This window comes from Microchirus variegatus (assembly GCF_963457635.1).
Source record: "Microchirus variegatus genome assembly, chromosome: 3".
NCBI lineage: Eukaryota > Metazoa > Chordata > Actinopteri > Pleuronectiformes > Soleidae > Microchirus > Microchirus variegatus.
Genome location: NC_139804.1, coordinates 33,204,885 through 33,232,869, shown reverse-complemented (window position 1 = coordinate 33,232,869; position 27,985 = coordinate 33,204,885). Strand labels below are relative to the sequence as shown.

At 43.0% G+C, this 27,985-nt stretch overlaps 3 protein-coding genes across 3 annotated transcripts; 1 reads left to right on the top strand and 2 right to left on the bottom strand.

Moving 5' to 3' along the window:
- Positions 1–105: 105 nt before the first annotated feature.
- Positions 106–4,102, bottom strand: rnf168 (ring finger protein 168). Its single transcript, XM_083886566.1, has 8 exons — positions 3,867–4,102; positions 3,027–3,221; positions 2,256–2,451; positions 1,920–1,987; positions 1,589–1,744; positions 1,404–1,489; positions 1,219–1,285; positions 106–914 (listed from the first exon to the last, which is right to left on the bottom strand). The coding sequence occupies exons 2-8, from the start codon at positions 3,195–3,197 to the stop codon at positions 399–401; spliced, it is 1,260 nt and encodes a 419-aa protein (XP_083742692.1). The 5' UTR covers positions 3,198–3,221; positions 3,867–4,102; the 3' UTR covers positions 106–398.
- A 5,811-nt stretch (positions 4,103–9,913) lies between these two features.
- LOC310925107 (sodium/potassium-transporting ATPase subunit beta-3-like) lies at positions 9,914–13,907 on the bottom strand (the record flags this gene model as incomplete). The annotated part of the gene is made up of 7 exons (XM_083886977.1): positions 9,914–10,084; positions 10,759–10,845; positions 11,076–11,126; positions 11,284–11,471; positions 11,594–11,692; positions 12,707–12,835; positions 13,646–13,907. The coding sequence occupies 7 exons, from the start codon at positions 13,905–13,907 to the stop codon at positions 9,914–9,916; spliced, it is 987 nt and encodes a 328-aa protein (XP_083743103.1).
- A 3,583-nt stretch (positions 13,908–17,490) lies between these two features.
- On the top strand, positions 17,491–25,727 carry nyap2a (neuronal tyrosine-phosphorylated phosphoinositide-3-kinase adaptor 2a; the record flags this gene model as incomplete). Its single annotated transcript, XM_083886553.1, has 6 exons — positions 17,491–17,693; positions 18,045–18,358; positions 18,545–19,573; positions 19,795–19,923; positions 20,934–21,046; positions 25,506–25,727. The coding sequence occupies 6 exons, from the start codon at positions 17,491–17,493 to the stop codon at positions 25,725–25,727; spliced, it is 2,010 nt and encodes a 669-aa protein (XP_083742679.1).
- Positions 25,728–27,985: the final 2,258 nt, after the last annotated feature.

The window sequence follows — 27,985 nt, the reverse complement described above, 5'->3', positions numbered from 1 at the left end:
ACACAACGCACTGACCGATACATTAAGTTTTTTGTCAGACAACAATGGTGGCATTCCTTCCTGTTTTTATTCTCTGCAAATGAACAGTGACATAACACGTCTCGGCTGTCAACGTCAACACGTTTAAAAAAATTCTCAGAAAATTTACACCTTGAGGTCACATGCCAAAACCACAACTGCAAAAAAAACACAATAAATCGTCTATAAATGTCTAAGAAGGAGCACTTGATTGCGACATGTTCACTGCAGATAGATCAGGAGGCGGGGCTGCAGTTTAAAGTGACAGTTCATAATTTGAGTTGTGGTTGTATGAGGAACTGACAATGTGTTCGTATCTCATGAAACCACATTTCAAATGAAGTCTGTAAACTGTCCTTGTGTCTGAGGGGGGGGGGGGTTCATCTGCTGGAGAACATCTCAGTGAGGGTTGTCTGTTTACTGCATGTCCTGGAGGAAGAAGAGGGGGAAGAAGAGGAGGAGCTCTTTGAAGTTCTACCACTGGGCGTCTTTGGCGTTTTGTTGCCAGGCCCCGCCCTCTTCTCTCGGCCCTGTCGAAGCAGGTAGGCGTCAGCTGACCCTTTGCTTCGGTCGCTCGCTTTTCGTTTCTCTTCCTGGTCAAGCTCCTTCTGTAGCAGCAGAGCGAGGCGCCGATCTTCCTCCTCCTGCTGCCGTCTACTCATAAGCTCTGTCTCCCACTCAGCCGCTACCTCGGAGGACAGCACTGCCCCCTGCAGGCAAGAGGAAGTGTGACAGCCTCGTTTGGCCATTGCCTTCGTGTTGTCCTCATCCATCCCTTCCAGTTCAGAGACTTTCCTCTTTGTGGGCGGGGTTGGAGCTGTCAGGTGACCACTGTGTGTCACCTCAGTTCTATTTGTTGTTGGTTCACGACGGTCCAGATCAGAGATGATGTTCTCCTAAAAACCCAGTCAGAATAACATGAGATGATTACTGGACCACTGATTAATCATGCCCACCTAATTAACAAGGACACATGTTAAATATGTTCACATTCACATTTTATCTGACAGTTCTGATTCAATATTTGAAGTGATGTCATGTCTGTCGCTCAATGTAAAGCCACAGTTAGCTTTCTGTCACACTTTCTGCCTTCAGGCATCCTCAGCAACAGATTGAGGCATCCTCAGCGTGGATAAAATAACTGGATTAATCATGAATCACAACACCAACTTCAAAACAAACATGTCAACATGAACTGACCTTGTTGGATGTTAAGGTGGAGGCGGGGCTACAGTCTGAGAACAGCTTAAAGGGACGAGCAAAGAACCTGGAAACACAAACCACCATCAGATCACTGACAGACACCTGGAATCTGACCTTCAGTCGCACCTGAACCAGGTTCAGTTCTGACCCTAGTTCAGGTTCTGAATCTGAAATCATCCTACTTCTCAATCCGTCCAACGACGGCTTCCTTCTTCTTCTTCGATGAAGCAGTGATGTCAGCAGGACGTCGGCTTTCTGGAGTGGCGTTCTGAGGAGGAGCAGAGGACAAAACCCGTCAATCTCCAAGGACATGTGCTAAATCGGCTCCAGAGTAAACACTATGGTGCCAGAGTGTGATGTCACCGACCAGTTCACTGCTCAGCTGCCTTGCCATCCTCTCGTCCTCCTCACGCCTTTTCTCCTCCTCCCTCAGCTTTGTCTGCTCTTCCTCCAACAGTGTCTGGATGAACATCTCACTCTCTCTCCTCTGCTCATCATCCTGTGCTCTCTTCTCCTCCGTCATCTGAGGAAAAGACAAACCATTGCGATTGATAGACGATCCTAGAACTGAAACTTTCCTTCATGGTTATGGCTCACTTATAACAAATCTAGCCATGTGTCTGTTTCTACCATCACACTGACACTGGCACATGTGAACATGATCATGCTAGTTTGCTCTGTATAACATTTATACTGACCTTAGTGACTTGGTCCTGATACTCCCGCTGCAGCTCTCCAGGGCGGCTGAGTGTGGGAACACACGACACTGCACAAATGCACATACACAAAGAAAATCACTTAGAATCTGCAAAAACTGAAATTGTGCTCCAACTCGTTATTTAAGATGAGTTCAATTCCAATAAGTATGTGTAAGTTTTTTTCTCTGTCACTGAACATTCACTTATTATAACCAGCAACTTCTCAAGTGGGGACTTTGTACGTAATCTCAGGGTATTTTTTTTTTTAATTTAATGAAAAGATACCTTTAAAATGAATTGATCTATGATTGAAACGCATTTTTGGATTCTTGGTACCTCCCAAATCGTCCTCCTCCCCCTGTCCTGAACGGCGACGTTCACAATGCTGAGGGAAATGGGTCTGGATCTGCCGCCACAGGTGATCGTTGACCAGCGTGTTTTTCTTACTGTTTACACGAGCCCACGTCGACACACGCAGCCGACACAGTGGGCAGGACAATGCCGCTTTGTCCACAGACTCCAGGAAACAAGTCTATGATGGAGGCAAATAGACACGGACAGGACAAAGAGAGACAGAGACAGTGAGAAACAGAGGGGAGGACAGTCATGTGATGTAACTGCATTCTTCTAAATGTATAACTTACAACCAAATTAGATTAAATAAAAGAATGTTACAGAATTGGCATAATAATTTATTTCTGTTTTGGTTTTCGGCCAAGTGTTTCCGGATATTTGGTTTTGGCCAACAATTTTCTTACTCAAGTGCTATTATTATTAACATTGCACAGTTCAGATGTCTTCTATTGTCTGTATTTAATGTTTTATAGATATTTTTCACCAATTTTTTCACTCTATTTTGCAGCGTGTTATGATTATAAATAATGTTAATGTATAATAACTATTTAAATATAAATCTTGGTGCAAATATCTCAATGTATTAGTGTATTATTTTATACCGAAAAAACTTAATTTTCATACCTTTACAACCTTAAGTGTAGTCAGTTTCACACTTTTACACTTTTTACATCCTGAACTATGCATTTATTATCAGGTTTTATTGTAATAACAGTAGCAATAGCTGCGATAGTGTGTGTGTGTGTGTGTTACCTTGCAGAAAGTGTGGCGACAAGGAAGTGTAACTGGCTCCAAGAAGATCTCCAGACACACAGTACAGCGACACTCATCCAGAGGCGGTGGACCTTCTCTCCTGGCTCCCTCATCTGACTTGTCCGCCTCTACGTCGGACACTTGGGACCTCTTCTTCCTGCTCTTTGACATTGTCCTCCTCTGTAGAAGACCAGCCTGAAGGACAAACCAGTTTGAGCTCCATGTTTTAAACAGAATCTACCCACACTCTGGTGCAGTGATCGTGCACTTGCACGTTTGTACTAGGTTTGCAATTTTTTTCTTATCTTACAGTTGATGAGATAAATTAAATGTAAATGGCGTAAAGCAAATAGATGTTGTTTAGGTATGAGACTGCATGAGATTCTGACAGCACATTCTTAATTAAAAACACTTATGTTAATTTGGTTAACGACATATTTTGTGTAAATAGAAAAGTGGATGTTTGAGTTTACCACTAGTCTTTATTGTAAATAAAAAAGTAAATGTTGTCATTCATGTTTACCACTTGTCTTTCATTGGGATTATTTGTGTTAACCCCTTGTTTGTCTTTTAAAATGTTAAAGTGGGAGTTGTTTACCATCGATTAGAAACACATTACCATGTTAGTAGAATCGATGAGGGTGGCTGAATCAGTGTGTGCTCACTCGGGCTAGTAAACAACTTGTGTTCTTGAACGCAGCATGAGTTTAGGGTTAGCTTCAATGGCTAATAAAGTTATTTACGACAGCGTAACAGTCTGTGAACAAAAGTAACACCGTGTTTTGGCCGACAGTCACGGTAGGAGCATTTTTCAAACTAAATTGTCTCCGTGGAACTCACCTACGAACTCCTTATGTGAGCAATGTAGCTTCAGGTGATGCTAACGTTAGCTTTGGGCCAACGGTTAATGAGAAGGCTGTCACAATCCGGGGAGGCCAAGACGTCAAACATAACACAAGCAAATCACAACAGAGCGTCTGAGCTCAACGTGACAGAACAGTGCTTCATGGTCACAGAATCCCAAGAATCACGGGACACGGAGCAGATTACAGCACCATCGACCCATTAGCTCCACACACCCGCGTAAAATGGCTGTTTGCAGGGGGCGCATGCGCAGCCTAAACTGGCGATCCCTTCAAGAACACTTTCATGCTTCACCGATCCTAACACCGCACGTATGTATGTATTTAGTTATGAGTCGACAGTGATGTATGCCAACTGTTAAACACCACAAACACTCACATTATGATCATTAGCTACTGACAATCTCAACTCTGCAACTGTAAATAACTGATTTTTTAAAGGATGACATCTGGACCATTTAACGCAGTGTTTTTCCATGTATTTTATTTACGTTTACAGTCACAATCATAAACAAAAACATAAACAGTAAAAAAAAAAAAAAAAACATACCAAAGAATGTACCTCATCGATCGATCAATACAACACAGCTCATCAGAAGGATCCAGAGTTTTTCAAAGACATCCAGTGACATGTCACAGTTACTGGTTTGGGAACTCCTGCGTCCAGGTGAACTTCTCACCTTGTTTCTGAGGCGCGTTTGGGTCGTCATCTCCACAGCGGTGTTTCTTGAGCGGCCGGGAGTCGGCAAAGCCACGACCACAGCGCTGGCAGCTGTACAGCTTCACACCCGTGTGGATCTGCATGTGAGACTTGAGCTGGTTCGACTGGCGGAACTTGCGGCTGCACACCTCGCACTGGTAGGGTTTCTCTCCAGTGTGGATCAGCAGGTGGCGCTGGTAGTTCTGCGGCGTCCTGAACTCTTTGCCGCACTGCGCGCAGCAATGCGGCTTGACCCCAGAGTGCAGCAGTTGGTGCTGCTTCAGCTGTGATGCCAGCATGAAGCCTTTCTGACAGGTGCCGCAGACATACGGACGGTCGCCGCTGTGCTGCCTCATGTGGTACAGGTACATGTGTCGCAGGTGGAACGACTTCCCGCAGGTGTCGCAGCTGAACTCTTTGTTCTCCGCGTGGCTCTTTTCGTGCGTCCTCAGGGTCGTGCTGCTGGTGAAGCGCTTCGCGCAGGTCTTGCAGCTGTATGGTTTGTCCCACGGTGGCCTGCGTCTCACCTGTCGCACGTCTGTACCCGCGTGGGTCTCTGCATCACCTCCACCGCCCCGTCCTCTGCCTGTGGCGTAGTGAACGATGCGCTGATGTTTCTGCAGCTGACAGTTGTAGAAAAACGTCTTACCACACTGATCGCACATGAACGGTTTCTCGACACCGTGAACCAGCATGTGGACCTTCAGCGCCCACGTCCCCTTGAAGCGCTCGCCACATTTCTCACATCTGAGACACAAGAAACAGTAAATCAGTGACAGGGTTGTGATTGTGATGTACAGTAGCTGTTGTTGCGATTATGCTTTGTCACACCCACCTGCAGGGCTTCTCGCCGCTGTGCAGCCGCAGGTGTCTCTGCAGGTTGTACTTGAGGCCAAATCTTAGGCCACAGGTCTGACACATGTAGGGTTTCTCTCCAGTGTGAACCACGCGGTGCTGCAGCAGTCCCATCCGACACTTGAACGCCTTGTTGCACTGGCTGCATTCAAACGGCCGCTCGTCGGAATGCGACCTCTTATGAACACGCAGGTTGCTGGCGGTGGAGAAGGACTTTCCGCAGATCTGGCAGCGATATGGCCGAGCACCCGTATGGACTGTCTGGTGCTCGCGGAGGCTTTTCTTTCTCGTAAAACTTTTGGCACAGACGTTGCACTTGAAGGGCTTGACTTCGGCATGTGACACCTCGTGGTAGCGGAGTGCGCTAGCGGAGGTGAAGGTGCGGTCACAAATTTGGCACTTGAGCGGCGCCTTCTCGAGCTGGTGAGACACCTGGTGGACTCGGAGCTGGCGCAAAAGTTTGAACTTCCTGTCGCACTGGCCGCACGGCAGCAGCTTGTCGGGGTCGTTTTCCTGGGCTGCCCTCAGCTGGTGACTCAGCTCGTGTTTCTGCAGTGTCGTGGCTTTGTAGAAACCTTTGTCACAGAAGCTGCAGGGGAACGGCTTCTGATGGGACGACATATGCTTGTTCAGTTGGTGCTTTTGATGGAAACCCTTGTTGCACAGCTCGCAGAAGAAGCGCTTCTCTTTGTACTGCTCCCGCCGCCGCCGTCGCTCCTGCTCCCTCTGCTGCTCTCTCTGCTCTGCGACACTCGCACCTGCACACACAGATGCTAAGTCAGGACATCGACGCAGAAACGCAGCCACATGGCTCTCACACACAGAAACACCAGTTAACTCTCTTTGTCCGTCATGTCTGTGACAAACTGTGATCATGAAGAGAAACAAATTCGCTCACTAAATCCAACTACAAAAACAAACAGGAAATACAAACGTCATATCACCTGATGGAGGATGAATTTTAACTTTGACCTGCACCGTCCCCGTCTGTGTTTCCTGAAAAACACCCAACAAAAACAAACTAATGACTGTGTTTGATGACTGTACCAATAGCTATAAATAGTGAATGAGACATTTAAACCTTAATCTGATTCGAAACAGTGATTAATGTGACTTATTGATTAGCGACGATCGTAATACTTACATCCACAGTTTGTTCTTCTTTAGTTGTGGGAGGAGACTCACTGATTGACACACCGGCAAGCTCACTGCTCGACTGATCACTAACCACAGGAAGTGATGTCGCCTGCATAGAGTCTGAAACCACCTGCATGTCTGTGTCAGTGTGATCACCAACAGAACCAGAACCTGTCTTTTCCTGCTGCCCTCTGATTGGTTCAGGGACGGGTTGACTCTGCGTAAGGAGCGACTGTTTCTGCTCCGAGATCAGTCCAGGGCGCGGCTGGCTGATGATGACCAGCGGCACCTGGTGGCTGCTGCTGATCCTGTGTTTGGGTTTGGTGGAGTTGAGAATAGCCATGGCAAGTGCGGTGGGGTTTGTCGCTGGTTGGTTGATGTCCAGTGAGAGAGATGGTCCATCTGTAACACACGCTTGTCATTACATACAGTAAAATGTGCTTTATTTTTTGATAAATTCAAAGCTTTGGAAACAAAAGTTAATGCTTCAGAAATATGAGGCATTAAGGTCCTTTCTTATATTATGCATTTAGGTTCCTTTTCCCTCATGTTTTGATTCACTCAGGTTTCCCTCTCTCACCTATTATTACAATAATCACTACATTATGATGTGTTCAGGTTCCCCCTCCATCACTATATGATGCATTCAGGTTTCCTGTACTGATGTATTTACATCATAAATCATCCAGGTTCTCCCTCTCCTTCATGTAAACATGCCTTCAGGGGTACCCTGCTGCACATTATGATGCATTCAAATTCCCTGTTACGGTGTGTTCAGGGTCTGTGGTGTGCAGAGCACTAACCTGCTGGTTTGATCTTGTAAAGCGTTTGTGTCTGGTTTTCCTGATTCTTCAGTTCAGACTCGAGGCGTTTGACATTTGCCTTCAGAGTTTCCTTTTCCCTCTCCACACTCATGTAAAGTTCCGTGAAAACCTGTACGATTTTACGAACGGCTTCCCTCGACATGACGGTGAGGACGTCGTTCAGCTGCATCTGCAGGAGCAAAAACAAAGGATAAATCCAGGTTTCATCAAAAATGCGGAATAAACCTGCACACAAACGTGAATCAAACTCACACATTTGTGTTTTAGGACAAAACAACACGTTTGTGGACAATAACGTTCATTACACACTACACAGCAGACTGTTCATTTAAAATTGTTTTATGAAATACTAGTGTGTATGTTATTATTACAAATGTGTTCTGTTGTTGAACATCCATACAGATAAATCACATCTTACACTTATCCAATTTCTTAGTCATAGTTATTATTATCAGCACAAACAAACTGACAACCCTTTATATTACTTCTGTTTTTAAAAACGTGTTTGTTGTTGTCTATTGTACACAGAAGACAGCGGCTGTGAATGTGCGCTTGTGTATGAATACATAGAACGTATGTGTTGACCGGAAACTTTTTTTTCCTCCAAAAAACAGATTTACGCGCTGTTTGTGTTTTTCCCCTATGGTTTTTAAGCATTCTAACCGAAGTAGGAAGTGACGGCGGATTTTCCTCTGAAGCCATTCACTCTTACACCAACTTCCATTTTTATCTTCATGTATTCCACGGGACCGTCTGTCTTTACCCTTGTTTCCCCGCCGCCGGTTTCCGCCTCTCCAAGTCTGCGATGGAGGGCGGACACCGCCGCATCCACCGCCGCCTCCATGATCAGCTCCGTCTGACCGTAGAAAGTTCTCAGCGCCGCCATGTTGTTAACTCGCTCGTCCCGCCTGACCCACCGTTGACATCCACCATTTACATCCGGTTCACCGTGAAAATGAGCTCGCCGAGCAACAGACGCTGTTTACTCGTGTTCACACAACATCTTTGGATCACGTCTTTCAACAAAAAAGCAAACAAAGTCATTTGTTTTTGTTGACTCTCAATCTAGGTTCATTTGACAGCGTGAACGTCCCCACTTTTATTTTGAAGGTTTTGACCAGAAGTCACAATATGTCTTTTCCGGTACATCACGGAAGTGGTTTATTTCACAATTTTTTATTGAAAATAAAAATAAAAGCTGTACAGTGGGACACAGTTCAGCAAAAAGAAACAAAAACAACAACTTTAAAAAACAAACAAACAAACAGACAAACAAAATAAGAAATATAAGAAAAACAGAAGGAGCATAAAACATAAAGAGAAAGAAAACAAGTGGGCAAAACAAAACAAATAGCTAAAAACCTACCTCCCTCTTTAAGACTGACAGTATGGTTGTATTTGACTGTAATTACATTTATAGATAAATATAAAGTATATCTTAGAGCAAAAGCATCAAACTGGCATCCCACAGTGATGAGTGATGACATTTCTTTAAAACAAAACACGATTCTGTTGATTGTTGTTGTTCATTTACATTTTTATTTCCTCTTACAAGCAAACATCATTCAGTCTGTTTTATTCTTTTTCAAAAATGACAACAATTAAAAAAAAAAAAAAAAAAAGATTCAGTTGAATCTGACTTCAACTGATGATTTAATCTATTTCACTGACCACACAATACAACAATCACATTGAAAAATATTTGCTTGGAAACAATAACAGTCATTAAATTCCTTAACCATATTAAACACACTCATTTTTTTTAGTTAAACATACATTTGTGCTCACAATCTGTGCATGTAGATTAATACTTAATACTTAAAAAATTACTAAAACATTAATTTTCACTTTATAGTGAATGAAAATTGAGATTTAACTTGTTCATTTTAAGGTTGGTCTTTTGGCAGTTTTCTTCAATAAACCACACGTCTGTTTATAAACTGGGTTTATTTACTATTTATTAATATTTACTCCTAACTTATTTACTGTTTATTTTAGTTAATCAACTGTGTTTGTTCATTGTTTAATAATTTCTGTTCAACTAGTGTTTATTAACTTTATTAAAGGTTTTTATTTCTGTTTTTTAATACAGTATACTGTTAATATACTTGAACCTGAAGTTTTTTTTACTCAATATGTGATTTACTGTGCTTATTTTTTTCTATTTATTTAGTGTGTTTATTTACTTTTTTAATATCTGTGTTCAATAACTATTTATTAACTGTGTTCATATACTATTTATTAACTGTGTTCATATACTATTTATTAACTGTGTTTACATATTATTTATACTCTTTATTATAGTCTGTGCTTATTTACTGGATCAGGATTGTACCAGGATCAGGCCTGAGTCTGAACCAGGTTTAAAGGTTCTTGCAGTGTTATCTCTCGGGTCACTGAAATCAGGACGAACCACCACCACACGCCCAGGAAAGAACTCAGGTCTGGATTAAAAAGAGTCCCGTATACTGGATATATTGTGGTATCCGTCGCAAATGTCAAATCCTGTTACTGTGACACTTTGACCCGGAAACTGACACGACCCTGAAACTTGTCCCGCGCGTCGTCATTACGCAGGTCTTCTGAGCCCTCCACTCTACACTCAACCGTCTGCTCGACGCCAAAGTCGTCTTTTGTCAAGAACAACTTGACGGCGACGAGAGGCTGCACATAGTCAGGCTGTAAAACACAGAGAGAGGCCAGGTTACCATGGTAACACTGGGTTCATAACAATAACCGTCATAAAGAGCTTTTGTGCAGAAAGAAAAGCCCACAGACGTTTAACACTAAAAATACATCAACTGAAAAGAAAGGAGAGGATGAATTGGAATTGTTCAAAATGAGGTCGTAACAAATCTTCAACGGTAGCTCAGTGGTAGAGAAGTCAACTTGAAGGTTGTGGGCTAGATTCCCAGCTCTGCTAGTCTACCTACCGACATGTCCTTGGGCAGGACACTTAATCCTACATTGCACAAGGGGCATGAAGGATGTGTGACAGAAATTGCACTGCACATGGATTATTAATGAATGGGTGTGAATGCGTGAATGGCAGCTTTGAGAGGTCATCAAGACTAGGTAAGTGCCATCTATAAATACAGACCCACGCACCATTTTACACCATTTATTCAAACATTTTGAGATCAAGGAAAGTTAAATGCAGAGATTTGGTTTGGAATATCGAATTAAAGAAAGCTTGACTGATGAGCACTCACCTTCATTCATGTTTTGTCGTTAACAACACGGTGGTGTAACCATGGTGATGGAACATTAATAACAGCAACAGCAGCATTAACGATAGCATAACTGTGCTGATAAGATCTTTCACACCAACAAACACAAATGTCGTTACTCACATGTGCTTTCTTGCCGTAGTACGGGAAGTACATTGTATCAAGTAGACCTTCTGTTGGGTAGTACTGCATGTGTAATGGACTGTCTCTCTACCAGAGGGAAAGCAAGAGAGAATAATTATAATAACAATAATCGTCCTCATCATCATGACAGTGTGTGCATGCACATGTGTGAGATCCAAATTCAATAATCACATCTGTAACAAAGTGCTAACTGATGTCATGATGACAAACTGAGTTAGGTTTGTTGGTCACTCAAGGTCACAGGTGCATTCTGGGAAGACTGTGTGTGTGTGTGTGTGTGTGTGTGTGTGTGTTACCTTGGCAGTGCAGTTGATGTTGGGATTCCCTCGAGGTTTCAGTCCAATCACCTGTTGACAAAACACGCTCATGTTTTTATTTGGCACGGCTCATATTCATGTTTTTATTGGGAAAATTCAAATTGAACAAAAATCAAATGACAGAGGCAAAAGAGCTCCAGGTGCGTGTCAACCTCAAAAACCCGACACGACAAACTCTGTCACTGACCCGATTCATCTTGACGATGATGCACGGTTTTCCGTCAGCGAATCCAAAGCTGTCGTCCTCCAGACCAGAGCACTGTCCCAGTGCGCTGCGTTTGAACTGGCAAACCTTCTTGACGGGCTGATCGTCCTGTTCAGTGAATTGTCCCACCAGACACAAGTCGTTTTGTGCCTGAACGCTGTCGTTGTATTCTGTGAATACAAATTAGATCAGGGTCCTTGTTCTCGAGGACAGACGCTCTATATAACTTTGACCCCATGAACCCAGACCCCAGAACCATAGACCTTGACCCCCAAATGTGACCCTTGCTCACGTTGCAGCAGGTTATCCAGTTGTTGGATGTACTGGTCGTAGCTCGCTGGCTCACTGTGGTTGAATGAGATTTCCTCTGCGTGAGGAGAACTCACCAAACCTGCGCCGAAACAAACCATTAATCAAAAATAAAAATAACCACATCACAAAAGCCTCACACCTGTGCAGCAGGTGGACAGGCAAAGTTTACCTCAAAAACACTAATAAATAAAGTTCTGTTTATCAGTGTTATCTATAATCCAGGGTTTTCATCCAGACCAGTTTAATCCAAAGCATTTGAGGCAATTTGAAGGCTTAAATTATGGATGATTTATTAATTTCTCAGTGAAAAATGAGTAAGCAAAGCTTTTATTATTAGCAGAGACAGCAGAATACAACTGCAGGTGGACTACTGGTGCTCTTCTGTGTTTCAAAATCCTGGTCCATGGCATGTTTTAGATCACATGTGTCAAACTCAAGGCCCGGGGGCCAGATGTGGCCCGCCACGTCATTGTATGTGGCCCGTGAGTGATTAATTGGTCTTAAAAAATCTGTGTTAAAATAGGTCTATGCTGCTTTAAGGCGTGCGTTGACCATAAACTACATTTCCCACAATGCATGGCGATTGCGTTACCCGCAAAGTGACGGCACTGCCACTAGATCGCAGTGTATCATTGCATATGCATCATGCGACGAGTGAAATTAAATAAGTTATAAATACAGAAAGTTATTTAGCAATATGTTACGGAGTAGTTACCTTTATTTTACATTATATTTGGTTTATATATTATATGACAGTTACATCTGGCCCTTTGAGGGTAACCGTTATGCTGATGTGGCCCTCAGTGAAAATGAGTTTGACACCCCTGGTTTAGATGCTTCCCTGCTTCAAATGAATATATCCTTACAGGCTTTTGCAGAGCTTGATGTCAAACTGGCCATTTTTAGAGCAGGAAAACCTCTGAAAACATGCCGGTAAGTGAGTCCCTGGGACCAGGATTGAGAAACCCTGTTTTAGATAAGGTCTGACGGACATGTGATGTGCATTGAGTTTGAAAATCATGACTCACAGGTCACCGTCCCATTCAATTTTTATTGAAAGAAGAATATATTCCCCACTCGTGTCCTCGCTCACCTGGATTGGCCACGCGGTCCTGATATCGGGGCACGTTCTCATCCAGACTCTGTAACATGACCCACATAGTGAGCAAGAACAGTCCGGCCAAAAAGGCATAAAAGACGAGGTAGAAGAGGAAGATGAGACCTGGAGGAGACAATTCAAACACAACTTTATTTAAACAAACAGGATTTAAAGTGCTCAATGTAGTTACTTTGGCTCACTGAATAAATCTGGATCAATCACTGAGTCAAGTGCAGACCTGAAACCTCCAATTTCTCCAATCCTCCTCGTCCAGGCCAGAACCACGTGTCACAATAATGTGAATAATGTTTCAAAAGACCAATCTGGTCATGGAGAACGTTCATTCAGACGTCATGTCCTCAAACTGTTCGTTTTAATTCGGCGTGTGGCCGGACGCTCTCACCACCACTTTACACTTTACATCAATAAATATCGATCAGGTTTTCTGCATCAAATTACAATACGCTTAAAATGACAGACAGGAGGTGATTTCAATCACTGTGATGTCATATGAGCTCTGATGTAACACAGAATTAGGACAGCATATGCAATATGTGATAACAATGAATATTGGTTAATACATGTACTCAGATAATCATCACTGCCCTCTGCAAACACTGAACAAAAAATATAAATGCATTCTTTTCATTCCAAAAACAGTTTTACTAAACACCATCACTTACATACTTACATAACATATAGTTGGGAAAAAAGAGGAAATACGTTAAGATGTAGATTATATATATATATATATACATACACATACATATATGTTATGCATATATGTCGATAACCGTAAATCTTCGATATATTGTGAACACCTAAAACAGTTTGACCGTTTAATTAACCATCGATAATAATTGAATGAATAAAATTAGCATTGATTAATAACACAAATGACCAAAAATCACGTGCGCGCGCGCGCGCCCTTACCCCAGCTGCTGGCGGTGCGACCCAGAAACTCTCCGCTCCTCGGATTGTAAATCGAATCCATGAAGGACTCTTTGGTTTTCTTCATCTCCTTCGCCTCTTCCTTCTTTCCATCCTTCTTCTTGTCTTGCTCGGGCTCCGCGCTCATCTCGACATTGTTAACCTCTGTCTCCTTCGCGTCCTCCTTCCTTTCCTCCTCGTCCCTCTCCTCCTTCCCATCCTCCTTCGGCTCCTGGTTCTGGTGCTGCTCCGGACTGGACGACATGCTGGCCGGGATCCACGCTCATCAGCACCGAGGTATCCGTGATGATGAGTGAGCGGAGGCGAGCGTTCCGTGGCTGCGCGCGCACACACACACGCACACGCACACGCACACGCACATACGCACGCACGCACACACACACACACACACACACACACACACACACACACACACACACACACACACACACACACACACACACACACACACACACACAGCTAGTCTTGTGAGGACACTGCATTGGCTTCCATTCATTTGGACAGCCCAAACAAACCAGTTAATGCCAAACCTTTACCTGTAACCACAATTCAGATCTTTAACCCTAAACTTGAACTGGAGCCTCAGAAATTAGGTTCCGTCTGATTAGGACCAGGTTTTGGTCTCCATGAGGACTACTGGTCCTGACAAGGTCAGCGTTTATCCCAGAATGAGCCCTAAAGAGGTACACGCACGCACGCACGCACGCACGCACGCACGCACGCACACACACACACACACACACACACACACACACACACACACACACACACACACACACACACACACAGGAGCTGCTACACAACTACACGCATGCGCAATACAGAACCCTGGGGGGTTGCTGGTATCACGAAACTACTCTGTAATCAGATTCAATTTCATATTTTCAAGAATCCGTCTAGGTTACTATAATAATAATAATACTACTACTAATAATAACAATATATCTGTAGATGTCATATGCCTTTGTGTTTGTCTTGTATCAATCAATGAATTGCCAATATTTTGTACATTCTGCTCATAATTCAAAATCAGACCAATAGAAACAGCTGCTATGCCATCAGAGCCCACCAGCACCAGTCACATGACTACACTGATGGCATGTCACTGGATAAAAACAGCTAGGGCAGTATTGGTAACAAGGAAATTAAACAAGGACCGTTTTTTTCTTTCTTCCCCACACAGCACTGAGGTGATGATGACATCACCTGCAGAGAAGCCATGACGTCATCCGTACCGATGCATCGTTCCCACAACGTCCTCACGACCTGAAGCGACGAAGCCCATCGTGGACACAGCCCTCTGTGCAGCTTTAAGGTTTGTCAGAAGAGCTGTGACATCACATGATGTAACCGTGATAAAATATCATGTGACGTCCTGCCAGATGATGTCATCATCATCATCAGCATCATGTAGGCGATGAAGGAGGAAAGAACACATCATCTGTTCATCACACAGACACACACACACACACACACACACACACACACACACACACACACACACACACACACACACACACACACACACACACACACACACACACACACACACACACACACACACACACACACACACACACACAAATAAATATTCCCTCTTGCCCTCCCCTCTCAGCAGCAGGGGGAGGAGTCAGCAGGGTGAGGATGCTGCCAGGTTGCCGTGGTTTCAGCCTCTTGTTTCTTGTGGTGACCGTCTTGTCGGGGATATGTGTGTGTGGGGCTGAAGGGTGAATGTGTGTGTGTGCGTGCGCTCGTGTGTGTGTGTGTGTATATATATGTGATTCTTACAGCAGTGAGGATATATGATCGTAGGACAGAGGAGACGAGGGGAGGAGGCAAGGAGAGGAAGAGCAGAGGTGTCGGGGATTATCATCGCTGCAGTGAGTCGTCGTTTTTTTTCTCCTCTGAGCCGCAGATCTGTGACGACAGCAGGAATCTTCATCAGTTCATCATCGATTCTGCACAGGGTGGACACAAGGAGGCGACGAGACACCAAAGGATATAGTAAAGGAGACAGTGACGAAGGGAAGGAGACAGTGAAGGAGACAGTGGAGGAGGGATGGATGGAGTGTGAGTCCTCAGTGATCCACCGGTAAGCTGCTTCCATCCTTCCTCTTTATTTGCTTGCTCATTCTCACCTTGTCTGACTGTCATCGTCGACTGTATCAATAAAGTCAGTTCAAATCTGACTCATTCATTCCCACCTTCTGTTGAAATCAGCAGCTTCAACATGGCCGCCATCTTGAATCACAGCTAAGAGCAAAGTTTCCGATTAGAATTCACCTTCGTTTTGAAAGCAGGCACTTTTCCTTTTAAACAATTTTAGCTCAAAGATAAATAAATGTAAACAAAGTAAGTTAGCAGCTATAAATCAGGATGTACACGGATAGATGATAAGAACACCCGGCATGTTTGTGAGGGTCAAAAGTCAGACAGGAAGTGAATCTGATCAATACCTGTGTTTATGTTTCTGTTCAGCGATTACAACCAAAGTGATTGACAGGTGTGACTGAAACAAGGCAGAGTCTCAGGGTCAAAGGTCACGATCAGTTTCTCATCAGAAAAAAACAAAATCAGATAACTACATGGAAATAAAATCTGAATCAAATCACAGGTGATCGTAAACTCCTTGTCTCCTTTCCGTGACTCCGTGTCGCTTCCACTCTCTGATTCATCTCCTTGTTACCTCTCCTTGTTTCCTATCTTGGTTTTTTTCCTCGCTTATTCTTCTCTTCTTCTGTACAGGAAGCATTACATCATACTCCTCTGAGAGATGCTACTGTTGCTAGGTTACCACCGGCTGACTCCCTGGTCCATTTTTAGAGGGAGGATGAGAGACGGAGAGGTGGGGGAGGGGAACGATAGACACGCGCACTCGCCGCCCGCACGCGCACATGCGCGCACACAGATTAAGAGGCTACAGTGTAATAAGTAGCTTCAGTGTTAGGGCCCATTATTACCACATCTGTGGAGAGCCGCTCCAGCAAATCTGCGGTTCCGCTCATACTTGAACAAGGATCCATATCAGTCTGGCGTTCCACACATGCCTACATAATCTCATATGTCATTACAGACGTAGCCATTCCTCACCAGGAAATAGTCGTTTTGTTGAGTGTGTGGGTACTGGCGGACCTCCTCATGCAACATCAAGCACGTTTCCATGGATACCGTAGTCTTATTTGTCTTTTTGGCCAACGAGAGTTTGCTATTAAATGGGCTGGACAGTGCTTTGTTACAGGGAGCCTGAGCAGTCAGCACTAATGTGGTTTACGGAGAATCAAGCTGGAGATTCCCAGTGTAGGGTTCAGTGCAGAAATGGGTAGATGACGAAATTTAAATTATTTGGGACCCTATCGTATGTCTGCTGGCATGTTACAGGAAGCTATAGTATTTGTATATTATTTCCTTGTAATGAGTTCTGCTCAGGCCATGGTTTGTGTAGTGGTTAGCCCTCTTGCCTTTGAAGCAAGAAGACCCAGGTTCCTGACCCGAGTTGATCCAGGGTCTTTCTGCATGGAGTTTGCATGTTCTCCCTGTATGTGTGGGGGTTTTCTCCAGGTTCTTCAGTTTCCTCCCACAGTCCAAAAACATGCAGATTTGGGGGCAACTCCCTGAGGTGTGAGTGGATGTGTTGTTTGTCTCCATGTGGCCCTGTGATTGGCACCAGTGCGACCTGGCCTTCTCTTTCCAGTTTTCCAAGTTTTTTTGAGCCATAATTCGATCATATTTTTTTTCTTTCCTGACATTAAAACAAAAACAAAGTCGTGTAAAAGGTGTTCCCACTCACCTGCTTGTGTCCGATGTTCCTCTCAGGTCTCTGTGGAGTCATGACGTACCAGCAGGAATCGTCTTCCTTCCGGAGGTTTTTTCAGTATGTGGAGGATAGTGGCCTTCGAACATACGATGGTTTGGTGATTCAAAATGCTTCAGACATTGCTAGAGAAAGTGACCGTGTTCGTAATCAGACCAACTGGACCTACCTGCAGGAAAAACACCAGAAGAAGAGACGGCAGGAAGATGCGATCAAGAGGTAGAAAATACTAACACATGAGTCTTCTGACGTCACAGGCATGAATTCATTCTAAACTTCATCTTAACCATCAGTACCATCCATCCAAACACATGAGTGCTCGGTTTTTCATTGTGGTTGGTTGATGATTGACGGTTGTTGGTTAATGAGTGTTGGTTGATGTGTGCTGGTTCATGATCACTGGTTTTCAGTTGTTGGGTTAATTAAGTGTTGGATCATGATTGTTGGTTTTAGGGTCCTGGTTTAGAGCAGGGCTAGTGGTCGGTGTGTTCTTCTGAGAGCACTCTACTTTTACAAAATATTGTCTCAGTGAATGATGACCGTTCGATGTCTGTCTTTCCATCCATATAGGATCGGTGAAGACGTTGCCATGGTGACCGACACGTCATACTCTGGGAAACATTTCAGAATGGGCTTCATGACAATGCCGGTGCCACAAGACAGACTGCCCCCCGCAAGCCAGGGCTTCACGGTTCGATCTCAGTCCCTCCACTCTGTGGGTGGAGGAGAAGACGACTCCATCCACAACCGAAAACAACCGCCGCCCAAACCCAAGAGGGACCCCAACACCAAACTGAGCAGCAGCTCTGAGATGGTGAATGGCGGATCTGGAACCCTCAGGAGAGACCACCAAGAGACCAAAGAAGCAGCAGACCTAGTGGACGGTGAGGACAGCTCCTGTTGTCTCCCAGGATGTTGTAAAACTACTTTGTGTCTGAAGAAGCTAAATATAAATCTGGCTATTAAGTGCACTATGAACTGTCCCCAGGGACAAATGAAGTTTATTGAATTTAATTGCATCGCATGTCACATGAGGTGATGTCAGCTGCTGTCTGTCTGTTTGTCTGCAGCTCAGTGCCCTTTCTACTCTGACGACTACAAGAAGCTCCCTCCACCTAAACCGAAGAGGAACCCAAACACTCAGCTCAGCACATCCTTCGATGAGTCCTACATCCACAACCATGGCAACAAGAAGTATTCCTCACGGCGATCCCAGAATCAGAGCCCAGTGTCCAGAGACGTGGATGACGAGGAACCAGTTTATATCGAGATGGTGGGAAACATCTTACGTGAGATGAAAGGTCAGGAAGTGGTGGAGGATGAGCAGAATGAGTCGGTGTACGAGGAGATGAAGTACCCAATGTTGGAAGACTTTCTGCAGGACACTCACTCTGCCATCATGGATCCTGATCTGTGGTCCCGCGGATCTCTGTGTGACATCCCTCCGCCCTTCCCCAACCTCTTGACTCCTCGGCCGCCATTGCTCGTCTTCCCCCCTGCGCCTGCTCAGTGCTCCCCCAACTCTGACGAGTCCCCCCTCACACCCTTAGACGTTACCCGGTTGCCCATGTTAGAAAATGTCTCCATTAGCAAATCGAGCGGCGCTGAACAACAGCCGCAGCCCTCCTCCAGCCGCCGCCGCAAAGACCGGGACCGGGAGCGGGAAAAAGACAGAGACCACTCAAGCAACCACACCATCACATCCTCTGGCCGCTCATCGGCTCCACCTCTTCCGTCCAACCTATACAAGTCGTCTGACTCTGCCCACGGTGGTCATGGTTACCCCCGTAGCCAATCCGCATGTCCGTCTCCAGTCAGCATGGGTCGCTCCCTTACCCCTCTGAGCCTGAAGAGGCCACCGCCGTACGACACACTGATGGCTGGAGGAAGCGTGCCTTGCTTTTCATCGTCATCGTCCTCACACAAAGTGGGGGAGCCTAAACTTAGTGACTCATCGCCCACACACGGCTCCATGCAGAATGTGTCGGTGAGGTCACAGACACCAGCGAGCCCTTTGGATGAACTCAACAACCTGTTTGCTTCAGGTAAACAGGTGGTAAAGAGAGGTTCAGGAAGCAGGAAGAGCAGGGAGGGTGAAGGTAAGTCCTCATGATATCGGACTCTCAGAACTTTATCTGAATTATGAACCGATCACACTTGATCTGTCCTACCCTGTAGTCTTTTTCCTCATACTTTGTGTTGGGTGCTTTTTCATTTTTTTTTTGGGTCAGCTAATTCTTCATCATGGTAACTGTTCTGAAGCTTTTTCCTTCTTTGTTTTTTTTCACTCTATATGACCTGTGCTTTTGCTGCACCTCAGCAGATTACAGGTCTCTGCCCAGACAAGACCACAAAGACAGAGATGGACGATCTAGTCCAGGATCCAGCAGGATGGGGAGATCATCTGTTAGCCCCACTATGATGCTGTGTGGAGGAGGAGGAGTGGGAGGTGAGTAAGGCCACACCACAACGCCACAAAGAGGAGGAGATCGCATTTAAAATCACTTTTGAGATATGCTACTTCAGTTACTTTACTTGAAACATTTGAACTTGAGCTAAAAAAGGTAGTCACGAAACACGACTCTTAACGTTCTCCAACGTTATCCTGCTGTAAACTCTCTCTTCTTCTGCCAGGTAACTTCAGCGCTAGTTTCCCTCATTTATTTTAACAGCGCCACCGTGAGGAGTCATGCGGTAGTGGCGCCTGGCCAGTGAAACCGTTTGCTGTAGAGCGCTTTCATTTGTTCATTTAAATATCGATATTTGCTCCGACATCACATTGCACGAGGAAGGACGACGATATATCACCAAATCGATACTTTGACCGCGCCTACAACAAAGACAAATCACAGTGTTAAAGGTGACATAGAGTGGTCCTGTTGCACATATATGTTAGTTATGGAGGTCTACTTACATATATTAACTTGTTTTTATGATCAAAAACCTCCTAGTTGCTGTGAACTAGCCGATAGAAATCCTCTTTTCTGACAGTGTTTTTCTGCTGCGAGATTTCAGAGTGAACTTTCACCCCCAGAAGACAGAGTCTTGTGATTGGCCAGTACTATCCAGCACATCTGTTCTCAGAAGCGCAGCGCCCCCCTCTGGAACGGCGGATGCACTGCTCCTCATTATCAAAACATTGTTTTAACAGTGTTTAAAAATAGCTTCGTCACGACTCCCCGCCGCAGTCCCTTTATGACTTTAAACCGGAGTCAGACCCAGAGTCAGAAGACACTGTCGCTCGTGAAAAAAACAGCGATAATAGGAACTTAATAACTTAATAATGAGTTTGATGAAAGCTGCTCGGTCTGAATATGGGATGATCTGTGTCTAATGTATCTGGGTTTGTGAATGTGTGAGTGTGTGGGTGATTCCAGTGTCTTCATACTCACCCTGTTTTGAGAACATCATTCACAGGTGAACATCAGCTGTTGTTTCTTTGTCTGATTTTCTTTCCAGAATCCAAGTCCGTTTGTAAACTCGGCCGCTCAGCCTCGACGTCAGGGGTTCCTTCACCTGGTGGAACACCTCAACGTCACCTGCATGAAGCACATCACGTCGCTCTCAGTCAGGTACACCCGTGAAACACTGGTTCATCTGTGTGTGTGTGTGTGTTTGTGTTTTATATTATAAATGATTGTATTTCACACAGGATTCAACTTCATTGAATAACAGAACATAAAACATTATAGGCGGACAGAAGCTGCGATGCACCAGCTGACTGACAACTCTACTGTAAAACAAGTAAATGAGTTAACATGAGACGTGTAAACAAGTAAAAGTATGATTTCTTTTTACATTGTTCAAGGACTTTTTGTAATTGTACTTTTGTGGAAAACATTTGCTGTTCAAAAGTATTTTGTCTTAAAATGAAATATTAACACTAACAAAAACACTTTATACTAACTGAACATCGTCATTGAAACTAACGTCAAACTAACATTAAACTAACACTAACTTATGTGTAAGGGATTAAATCTCATTTAAATGTTTGTATATGAACCACACTCACAGGCAAAGTCAACACATTAACAATTAACCACAGCTCATTACTATTAAAGTTTTAACCCCACCTTCCACCAAATTATATAGAGAGCTGAAGTGCTATATATATAATATAATATATATAATATATATATAATATATATAATATATACAAGACAATACATTTTCCTGAGGAGTTTATGGTCTCAATCATACGGAAGAGTATTAGCGCCAAAGTAAAAAAAAACCCCAGCATGAATTCTGAGATTAATGTCAGAAAGTCACACTTCTGAGGAAAAAACTCAGAATCCTGAGATTAATGTCAGAAAGTCATAATTCTGAGATTGACGTCATAATTCGGAGAAAAGTCAGAATTCTGAGATTAACGTCATAATTCTGAGATTAACGTAATAATTCTGAGATTTACGGCAGAATTCATAAAAAGTTCAGAATTCTGTGAAAAAAATCACATTTTTTAGATTAACGGCAGAATTCTGAGATTAAAGTCATAATTCTGAGAAAAATCTGAATTCTGAGATTAACGTCATAATTCTGAGATTAATGGCAGAATTCAGAGAAAAGTAAGAATTCTGAGATTAACGTCATAATTCTGAGATTTACGGCAGAATTCATAAAAAGGTCAGAATTCTGTGAAAAAATTCATTTTTTTTATTAACGGCAGAATTCTGAGATTAAAGTCATAATTCTGAGAAAAATCTGAATTCTGAGATTAACGTCATAATTCTGAGATTAATGGCAGAATTCAGAGAAAAGTCAGAATTCTGAGATTACGGCAGTATTCAGAGATTAAAGTTAGAAAGTCATAATTCTGAGATTAATGGCAGAATTCAGAGAAAAGTCAGAATTCTGTGAAAAAGTCAGAATTTTGAGATCAACTGCAGAATTCTGACTTTTCTCTCAGAATTCATGCTGTTGATGATGTCACATTAGTTCGTCAGTCTGAACACGGGAACTTTGGTTGATATCAAAAACAGAGGAGGACGAGGGACATATGATACACCAGGACAGGTGAGAAGATGAGACAGAGACGCAGGAAGGCAGGAAAAGGAATATGAAACAAGTAGGAAAATGTTTGGTATTGGAATCAAATATGAAAAACTGCTAACAATGGAAATGACCTGAAACATGAACCAGCAGAAGGAAATGAAGACGTGATACTGACAGGAAGTGCAAGTCGTTATTGATTAAAAAAAACAGGAAGAGACCGTGACTGTCATTGTTTCACTCAAGCAGAATGAGCTGAAAATGACATCACACTTTTCTATCTTGACAATACAACGACAATTCTTTACAGAATTTCAAAATAAAAGGTGTCCGTGTTGACATGTAGTTCACAATAAAAGCACATAATGCAAAATGAATCATGAATTCATTTCACAGAAACATACAAAAACGAGTCCTTGTATGTGTTGGGTCACATACAAAACCCTATAGTTTTCAAAATAAAAGTCTCAGTTTCTGTTTGTCCGCACTAAAATACAAAATAGAAATCGTTCAAATGCATTTTAAAATATGGATGTAGTCCAACACTAAACATTAAATGCAGCCCATGATGGTTTAAGGCTCCAGTGAACAGCTGAATAAACAAAGATTTGAACTCAAATCAAAGGATCAATAATTATAAATGACCTGTTGCCCTTTCAGTTCAGTTCTCTGCAGCATCATCTCATTTCACGTTTACCTGCTGCTCAAACCATACTCACCAACAAACCTACACTTTTGTCTTCCGTTTGTTTGTCCACTCTTTGTTCATAATCACGTGAATAAAAACGATGACGTTTCTTGCTTTTAAATATCTAATCTCACAAATCCATAAATTAAATTAACACTTCAGCATTATGTTGAAATTCATTTTGTAAACGTTTTATTATCTGAATGTTAAACACAAATGTAAATGTTAAAGAAGCAGAAACTGCGTTTAAATAAACTAAAGTCTGAAGTTACATCTGTCCGTTTGTCTGTCCATCTCTATGTCTGTCTTTCAATATCTTTGTCCATCTCTCTGTCTCTGAACTTCTGTCTCTGTCTGAGTCGCCTCATTAGACAACATTTAAAATGCTTTTAAAATCGCTTTTCTTTTGTTATTAATCTCATAATGAACACACACACAAATCAAACACGTGAACACAGATACACATATGTGAACACACAGATACACACACCTGAACGCAGATACACACACGTTACCACAGATATACACACACGTGAACACGGATACACACACACACACACGTGAACACAGATACACACACGTGACCACAGATATACACACACGTGAACACAGATACACACACACACACGTAAACACAGATACACACACGTGACCACAGATATACACACACGTGAACACAGATACGCACACACACACACACACACGTGAAAACAGATACACACACGTGAACACACACATACACACACGTGAACACACACATACACACACGTGAACACAGATACACACACACACGTGAAAACAGATACACACACACATGAAAACAGATACACACACACCTGAACACAGATACACACACACAGGTGAAAACAGATACACACACGTGAACACACACATACACACACGTGAACACACACATACACACACCTGAACACAGATACACACACACACGTGAAAACAGATACACACACACATGAAAACAGATACACACACACCTGAACACAGATACACACACGTGAACACAGATACACACACACACACACACACACACAGGTGAAAACAGATACACACACACATGTGAAAACAGATACACACACACATGAAAACAGATACACACACACGTGAACACAGATACACACACACACGTGAACACAGATATACACACACGTGAACACAGATACACACACACACACACACACAGGTGAAAACAGATACACACACATACACACACGTGAACACACACATACACACACGTGAACACACATACACACACACACGTGAAAACAGATACACACACACATGAAAACAGATACACACACACCTGAACACAGATACACACACACATGTGAACACAGATACACACACACACGTGAAAACAGATATACACACACGTGACCACAGATATACACACACATGAACACAGATACACACACGTGAAAACAGATACACACACGTGAACACACACATACACACACGTGAACACAGATACACACACACATATGAAAACAAAAACACACGTGAACACACAGATACACAGACATGAATACAGATACACACACACGTGAACACACAGATACACACACGTGAACACAGATACACACACGTGAACACACAGACACACACACTTGAACACAAATACACACACGTGAACACAAATACACACACATGACCACAGATATACACACACGTGAACACAGATACACACACGTGAAAACAGATACACACACACATGAAAACAAAAACACACACGTGAACACAGATACACAGACGTGAATACAGATACACACACACGTGAACACACAGATACACACACGTGAACACACAAATACACACACGTGAACACAGATACACACACGTGAACAGACAGATACACACACGTGACCACAGATATCCCCGCCGAGAACACAGATACACACACACATGTGAACACACAGATACACACATGTGAACACAGATACACACACGTGAACACATACACATACGTGACCACAGATATACACACGTGAACACAGATACACACACACATGTGAACACACAGATACACACTCACATGTGAACACTCACATACACAATATGACCACACAAGCACACGTGAACAAACACACATGAACACATACACACGCATGTGAACACAGATACACACGTGAACACACCCATATACACGTGAATACACGTGAGACCTCACATACACAGTATGAGCACACCGATACACAGAAAAACACGCATGAACACACACACACATGAACTCACTCGCAAACACACACACACACATAGATAAACACACACGCAGACCCACATTGACAAACATGTGGAGCTTTAATTGTGACTGACAGGTTGTCGGTATGTTGACGTCACAGATGCCGTGGCTCTGTGGAGACCCCACCATGATGGAGATGATCGAGAAGAAGCGAGTTCTGTGTCGAGAGATCAAAGCTCGTCAGCGGCCTGAGAAGAACCTGTGTAAACAGGACAGTATGCCCATCCTGCCCAGCTGGAAGAAGAAACACCCACCGCCATATTCAGCCCCAGCCGGAGCCACAGGACACACCACCACGGTGTTCTGGGACACTGCCATCTGAAACAGAGCTACACACACACACACACACACACACTCACACACACGCACACACACACATTCTTGTACTTGCTGCATACTGAGGACTGGGTTGCTGACAAAGTGAGGACCAGCATTTCCACTTTATACATCAACACAATTACAAATATCTACTTCATGAATGACATCTATAAAGAACTACTGGTTGCAGTACCATAAAATGTCTGCAGGTGGAGCCCCAGAGAAAAAAGGGCTGGAAAACTTTTTCGATTTTTTTTTGTTGTTGTTGTAATTTTTGGTCCAAAATTTGACAAAAACATCATACTGTCAACCAAAATAAAAAATAAATAAATTTGACCAAAATTTGACCAAAATTTCATACTATACTGTCGTCCAAAAAAAAAATAGAAAAAAAAAATTTACATAAAATTTTTGGTCCAAAATTGACAAAGACGTCATACTATACTATGTCGACCAGAATTGAAAAACATTTTTTTACCCAGAATGTAAAATTTTTTTTTTACCCAAAATTAAAAAAAAATGTTTTACCCAAAATTTGAAAAAAAAATTGTACCCAAAATTTTTGGTCCAAAATTTGACAAAAACATCATACTATACTATGTTGACCAAAATTTGAAAAAAAAAATTTGTCCAAAATTTGACATTAAAGTCATACTATACTATGGCGTCCAAATGTATTTATTTTTTTGACAAATTGAGTATAGCATGTTGTAGCAACCTAAGGAAGTGATATCAATGCAAACAAAGTGAGGACCGGCCAAAATGTCCTCACGCCGTAAAAATTACCTCACTTAGTTGGTTAAAAACCCTCACTGGTCCTCAGTATGCCGCAAGTACAAGAACAAACACACACACACACACACACACACACACACACACACACACACACACACACACACACGTAGCATAGACCACCGCCTGAACAATGCAGAAACACCTGCTGCTGCTGAAGATGATGATGATGATGACACAGCCATTAGGCCACACCCACCACACGTACAGGTTCATCATCATTTAAAGAATCATCGTCTCTGGTTGATTTTATGTAATTGTTTGACTGACAGTTTCCGCTGTGGTTAAAAACATCACTGAACTTACATAAAAGCAGTTGAATGACTTAGAGCGGTTAAAAAGATAGTGTTCACTAAAGCCCCTTTTCCACTAGCACGGCACCCCTCGCCTCGGCACGACGTGGTTCTTTTGCGTTTCCATTAGGGATAATACTTGGTACCTTTGGCAAACCGTTTTAATAGCTGGACTGCATATGTGTATTACAGATATCTGTAATGCAATTCTGCCTAGTCAAAAAGAACATTTCAGATATCCACAATGACAATCTTCCTATCCACAATGACATTCTAGATATCTAGAATGAACATTCTGGATATCTGCAATAGAATTCTAACTAGGAGAAACTCCCATTTCAAATATCTTCAATCCAAATGTTACTAGTCATGATAACATTTACGGTGATTGTAATGAAACTGCACTGAAGTGACGTCATTTGTCCTGGGAAGAATGTCATTGTGGACAGGAAGAATGTCATTGTGGATAGGAAGAATAACGTTGTGGATAGGAAGAATGTCATTGTGGATAGGAAGAATGTCATTGTGGATAGGAAGAATGACGTTGTGGATAGGAAGAATGTCATTGTGGATAGGAAGAATGTCATTGTGGATAGGAAGAATGTCATTGTGAATTAACTGATTCTAATGATTCAGTTACACGGAAAACTATTGTTCTACAAGTCACTCTTGTTTGTTTGTTTGTGGATAGGAATAGTGTCATTGTGGATAGGAAGTATTGAATTACAGATACCTGTAATACATATCCAGTCACGTGTAAAACAAAGTCACGGCAGTTTCATGCAGCCGTGCTGCGATGGCTCCGCCCACTTTGAGAAGGTACTAACCAAATAGAATTCTAGGGTCTAGGGTCGTGCCGTGCTGTGCTGAGGCGAGTCGAGGCGAGCTGGGACCATGTAGTGGAAACACTGCAAAAAAAATAAAGTAAAAGAGTCAAATTAATGTTTTGAATTAAAGGTGCCATATGTAAGAATGTGGTCAAAAACGGTTACTACATTCAAATTCACGATACCAAGGTCTTTTAGGTTTCGTTTTCTGACGTAACTGGTAGACGGCGGTAGGTGGCGCCACATGCCAAAACATGATTTGGAAACATGAACATGATTTGCAGTCTGCAAAATATTTTTCTTAATGCAAATATTTTGTCTGTGCTGTTGTTGTTGGTGAGTTCAGTTTG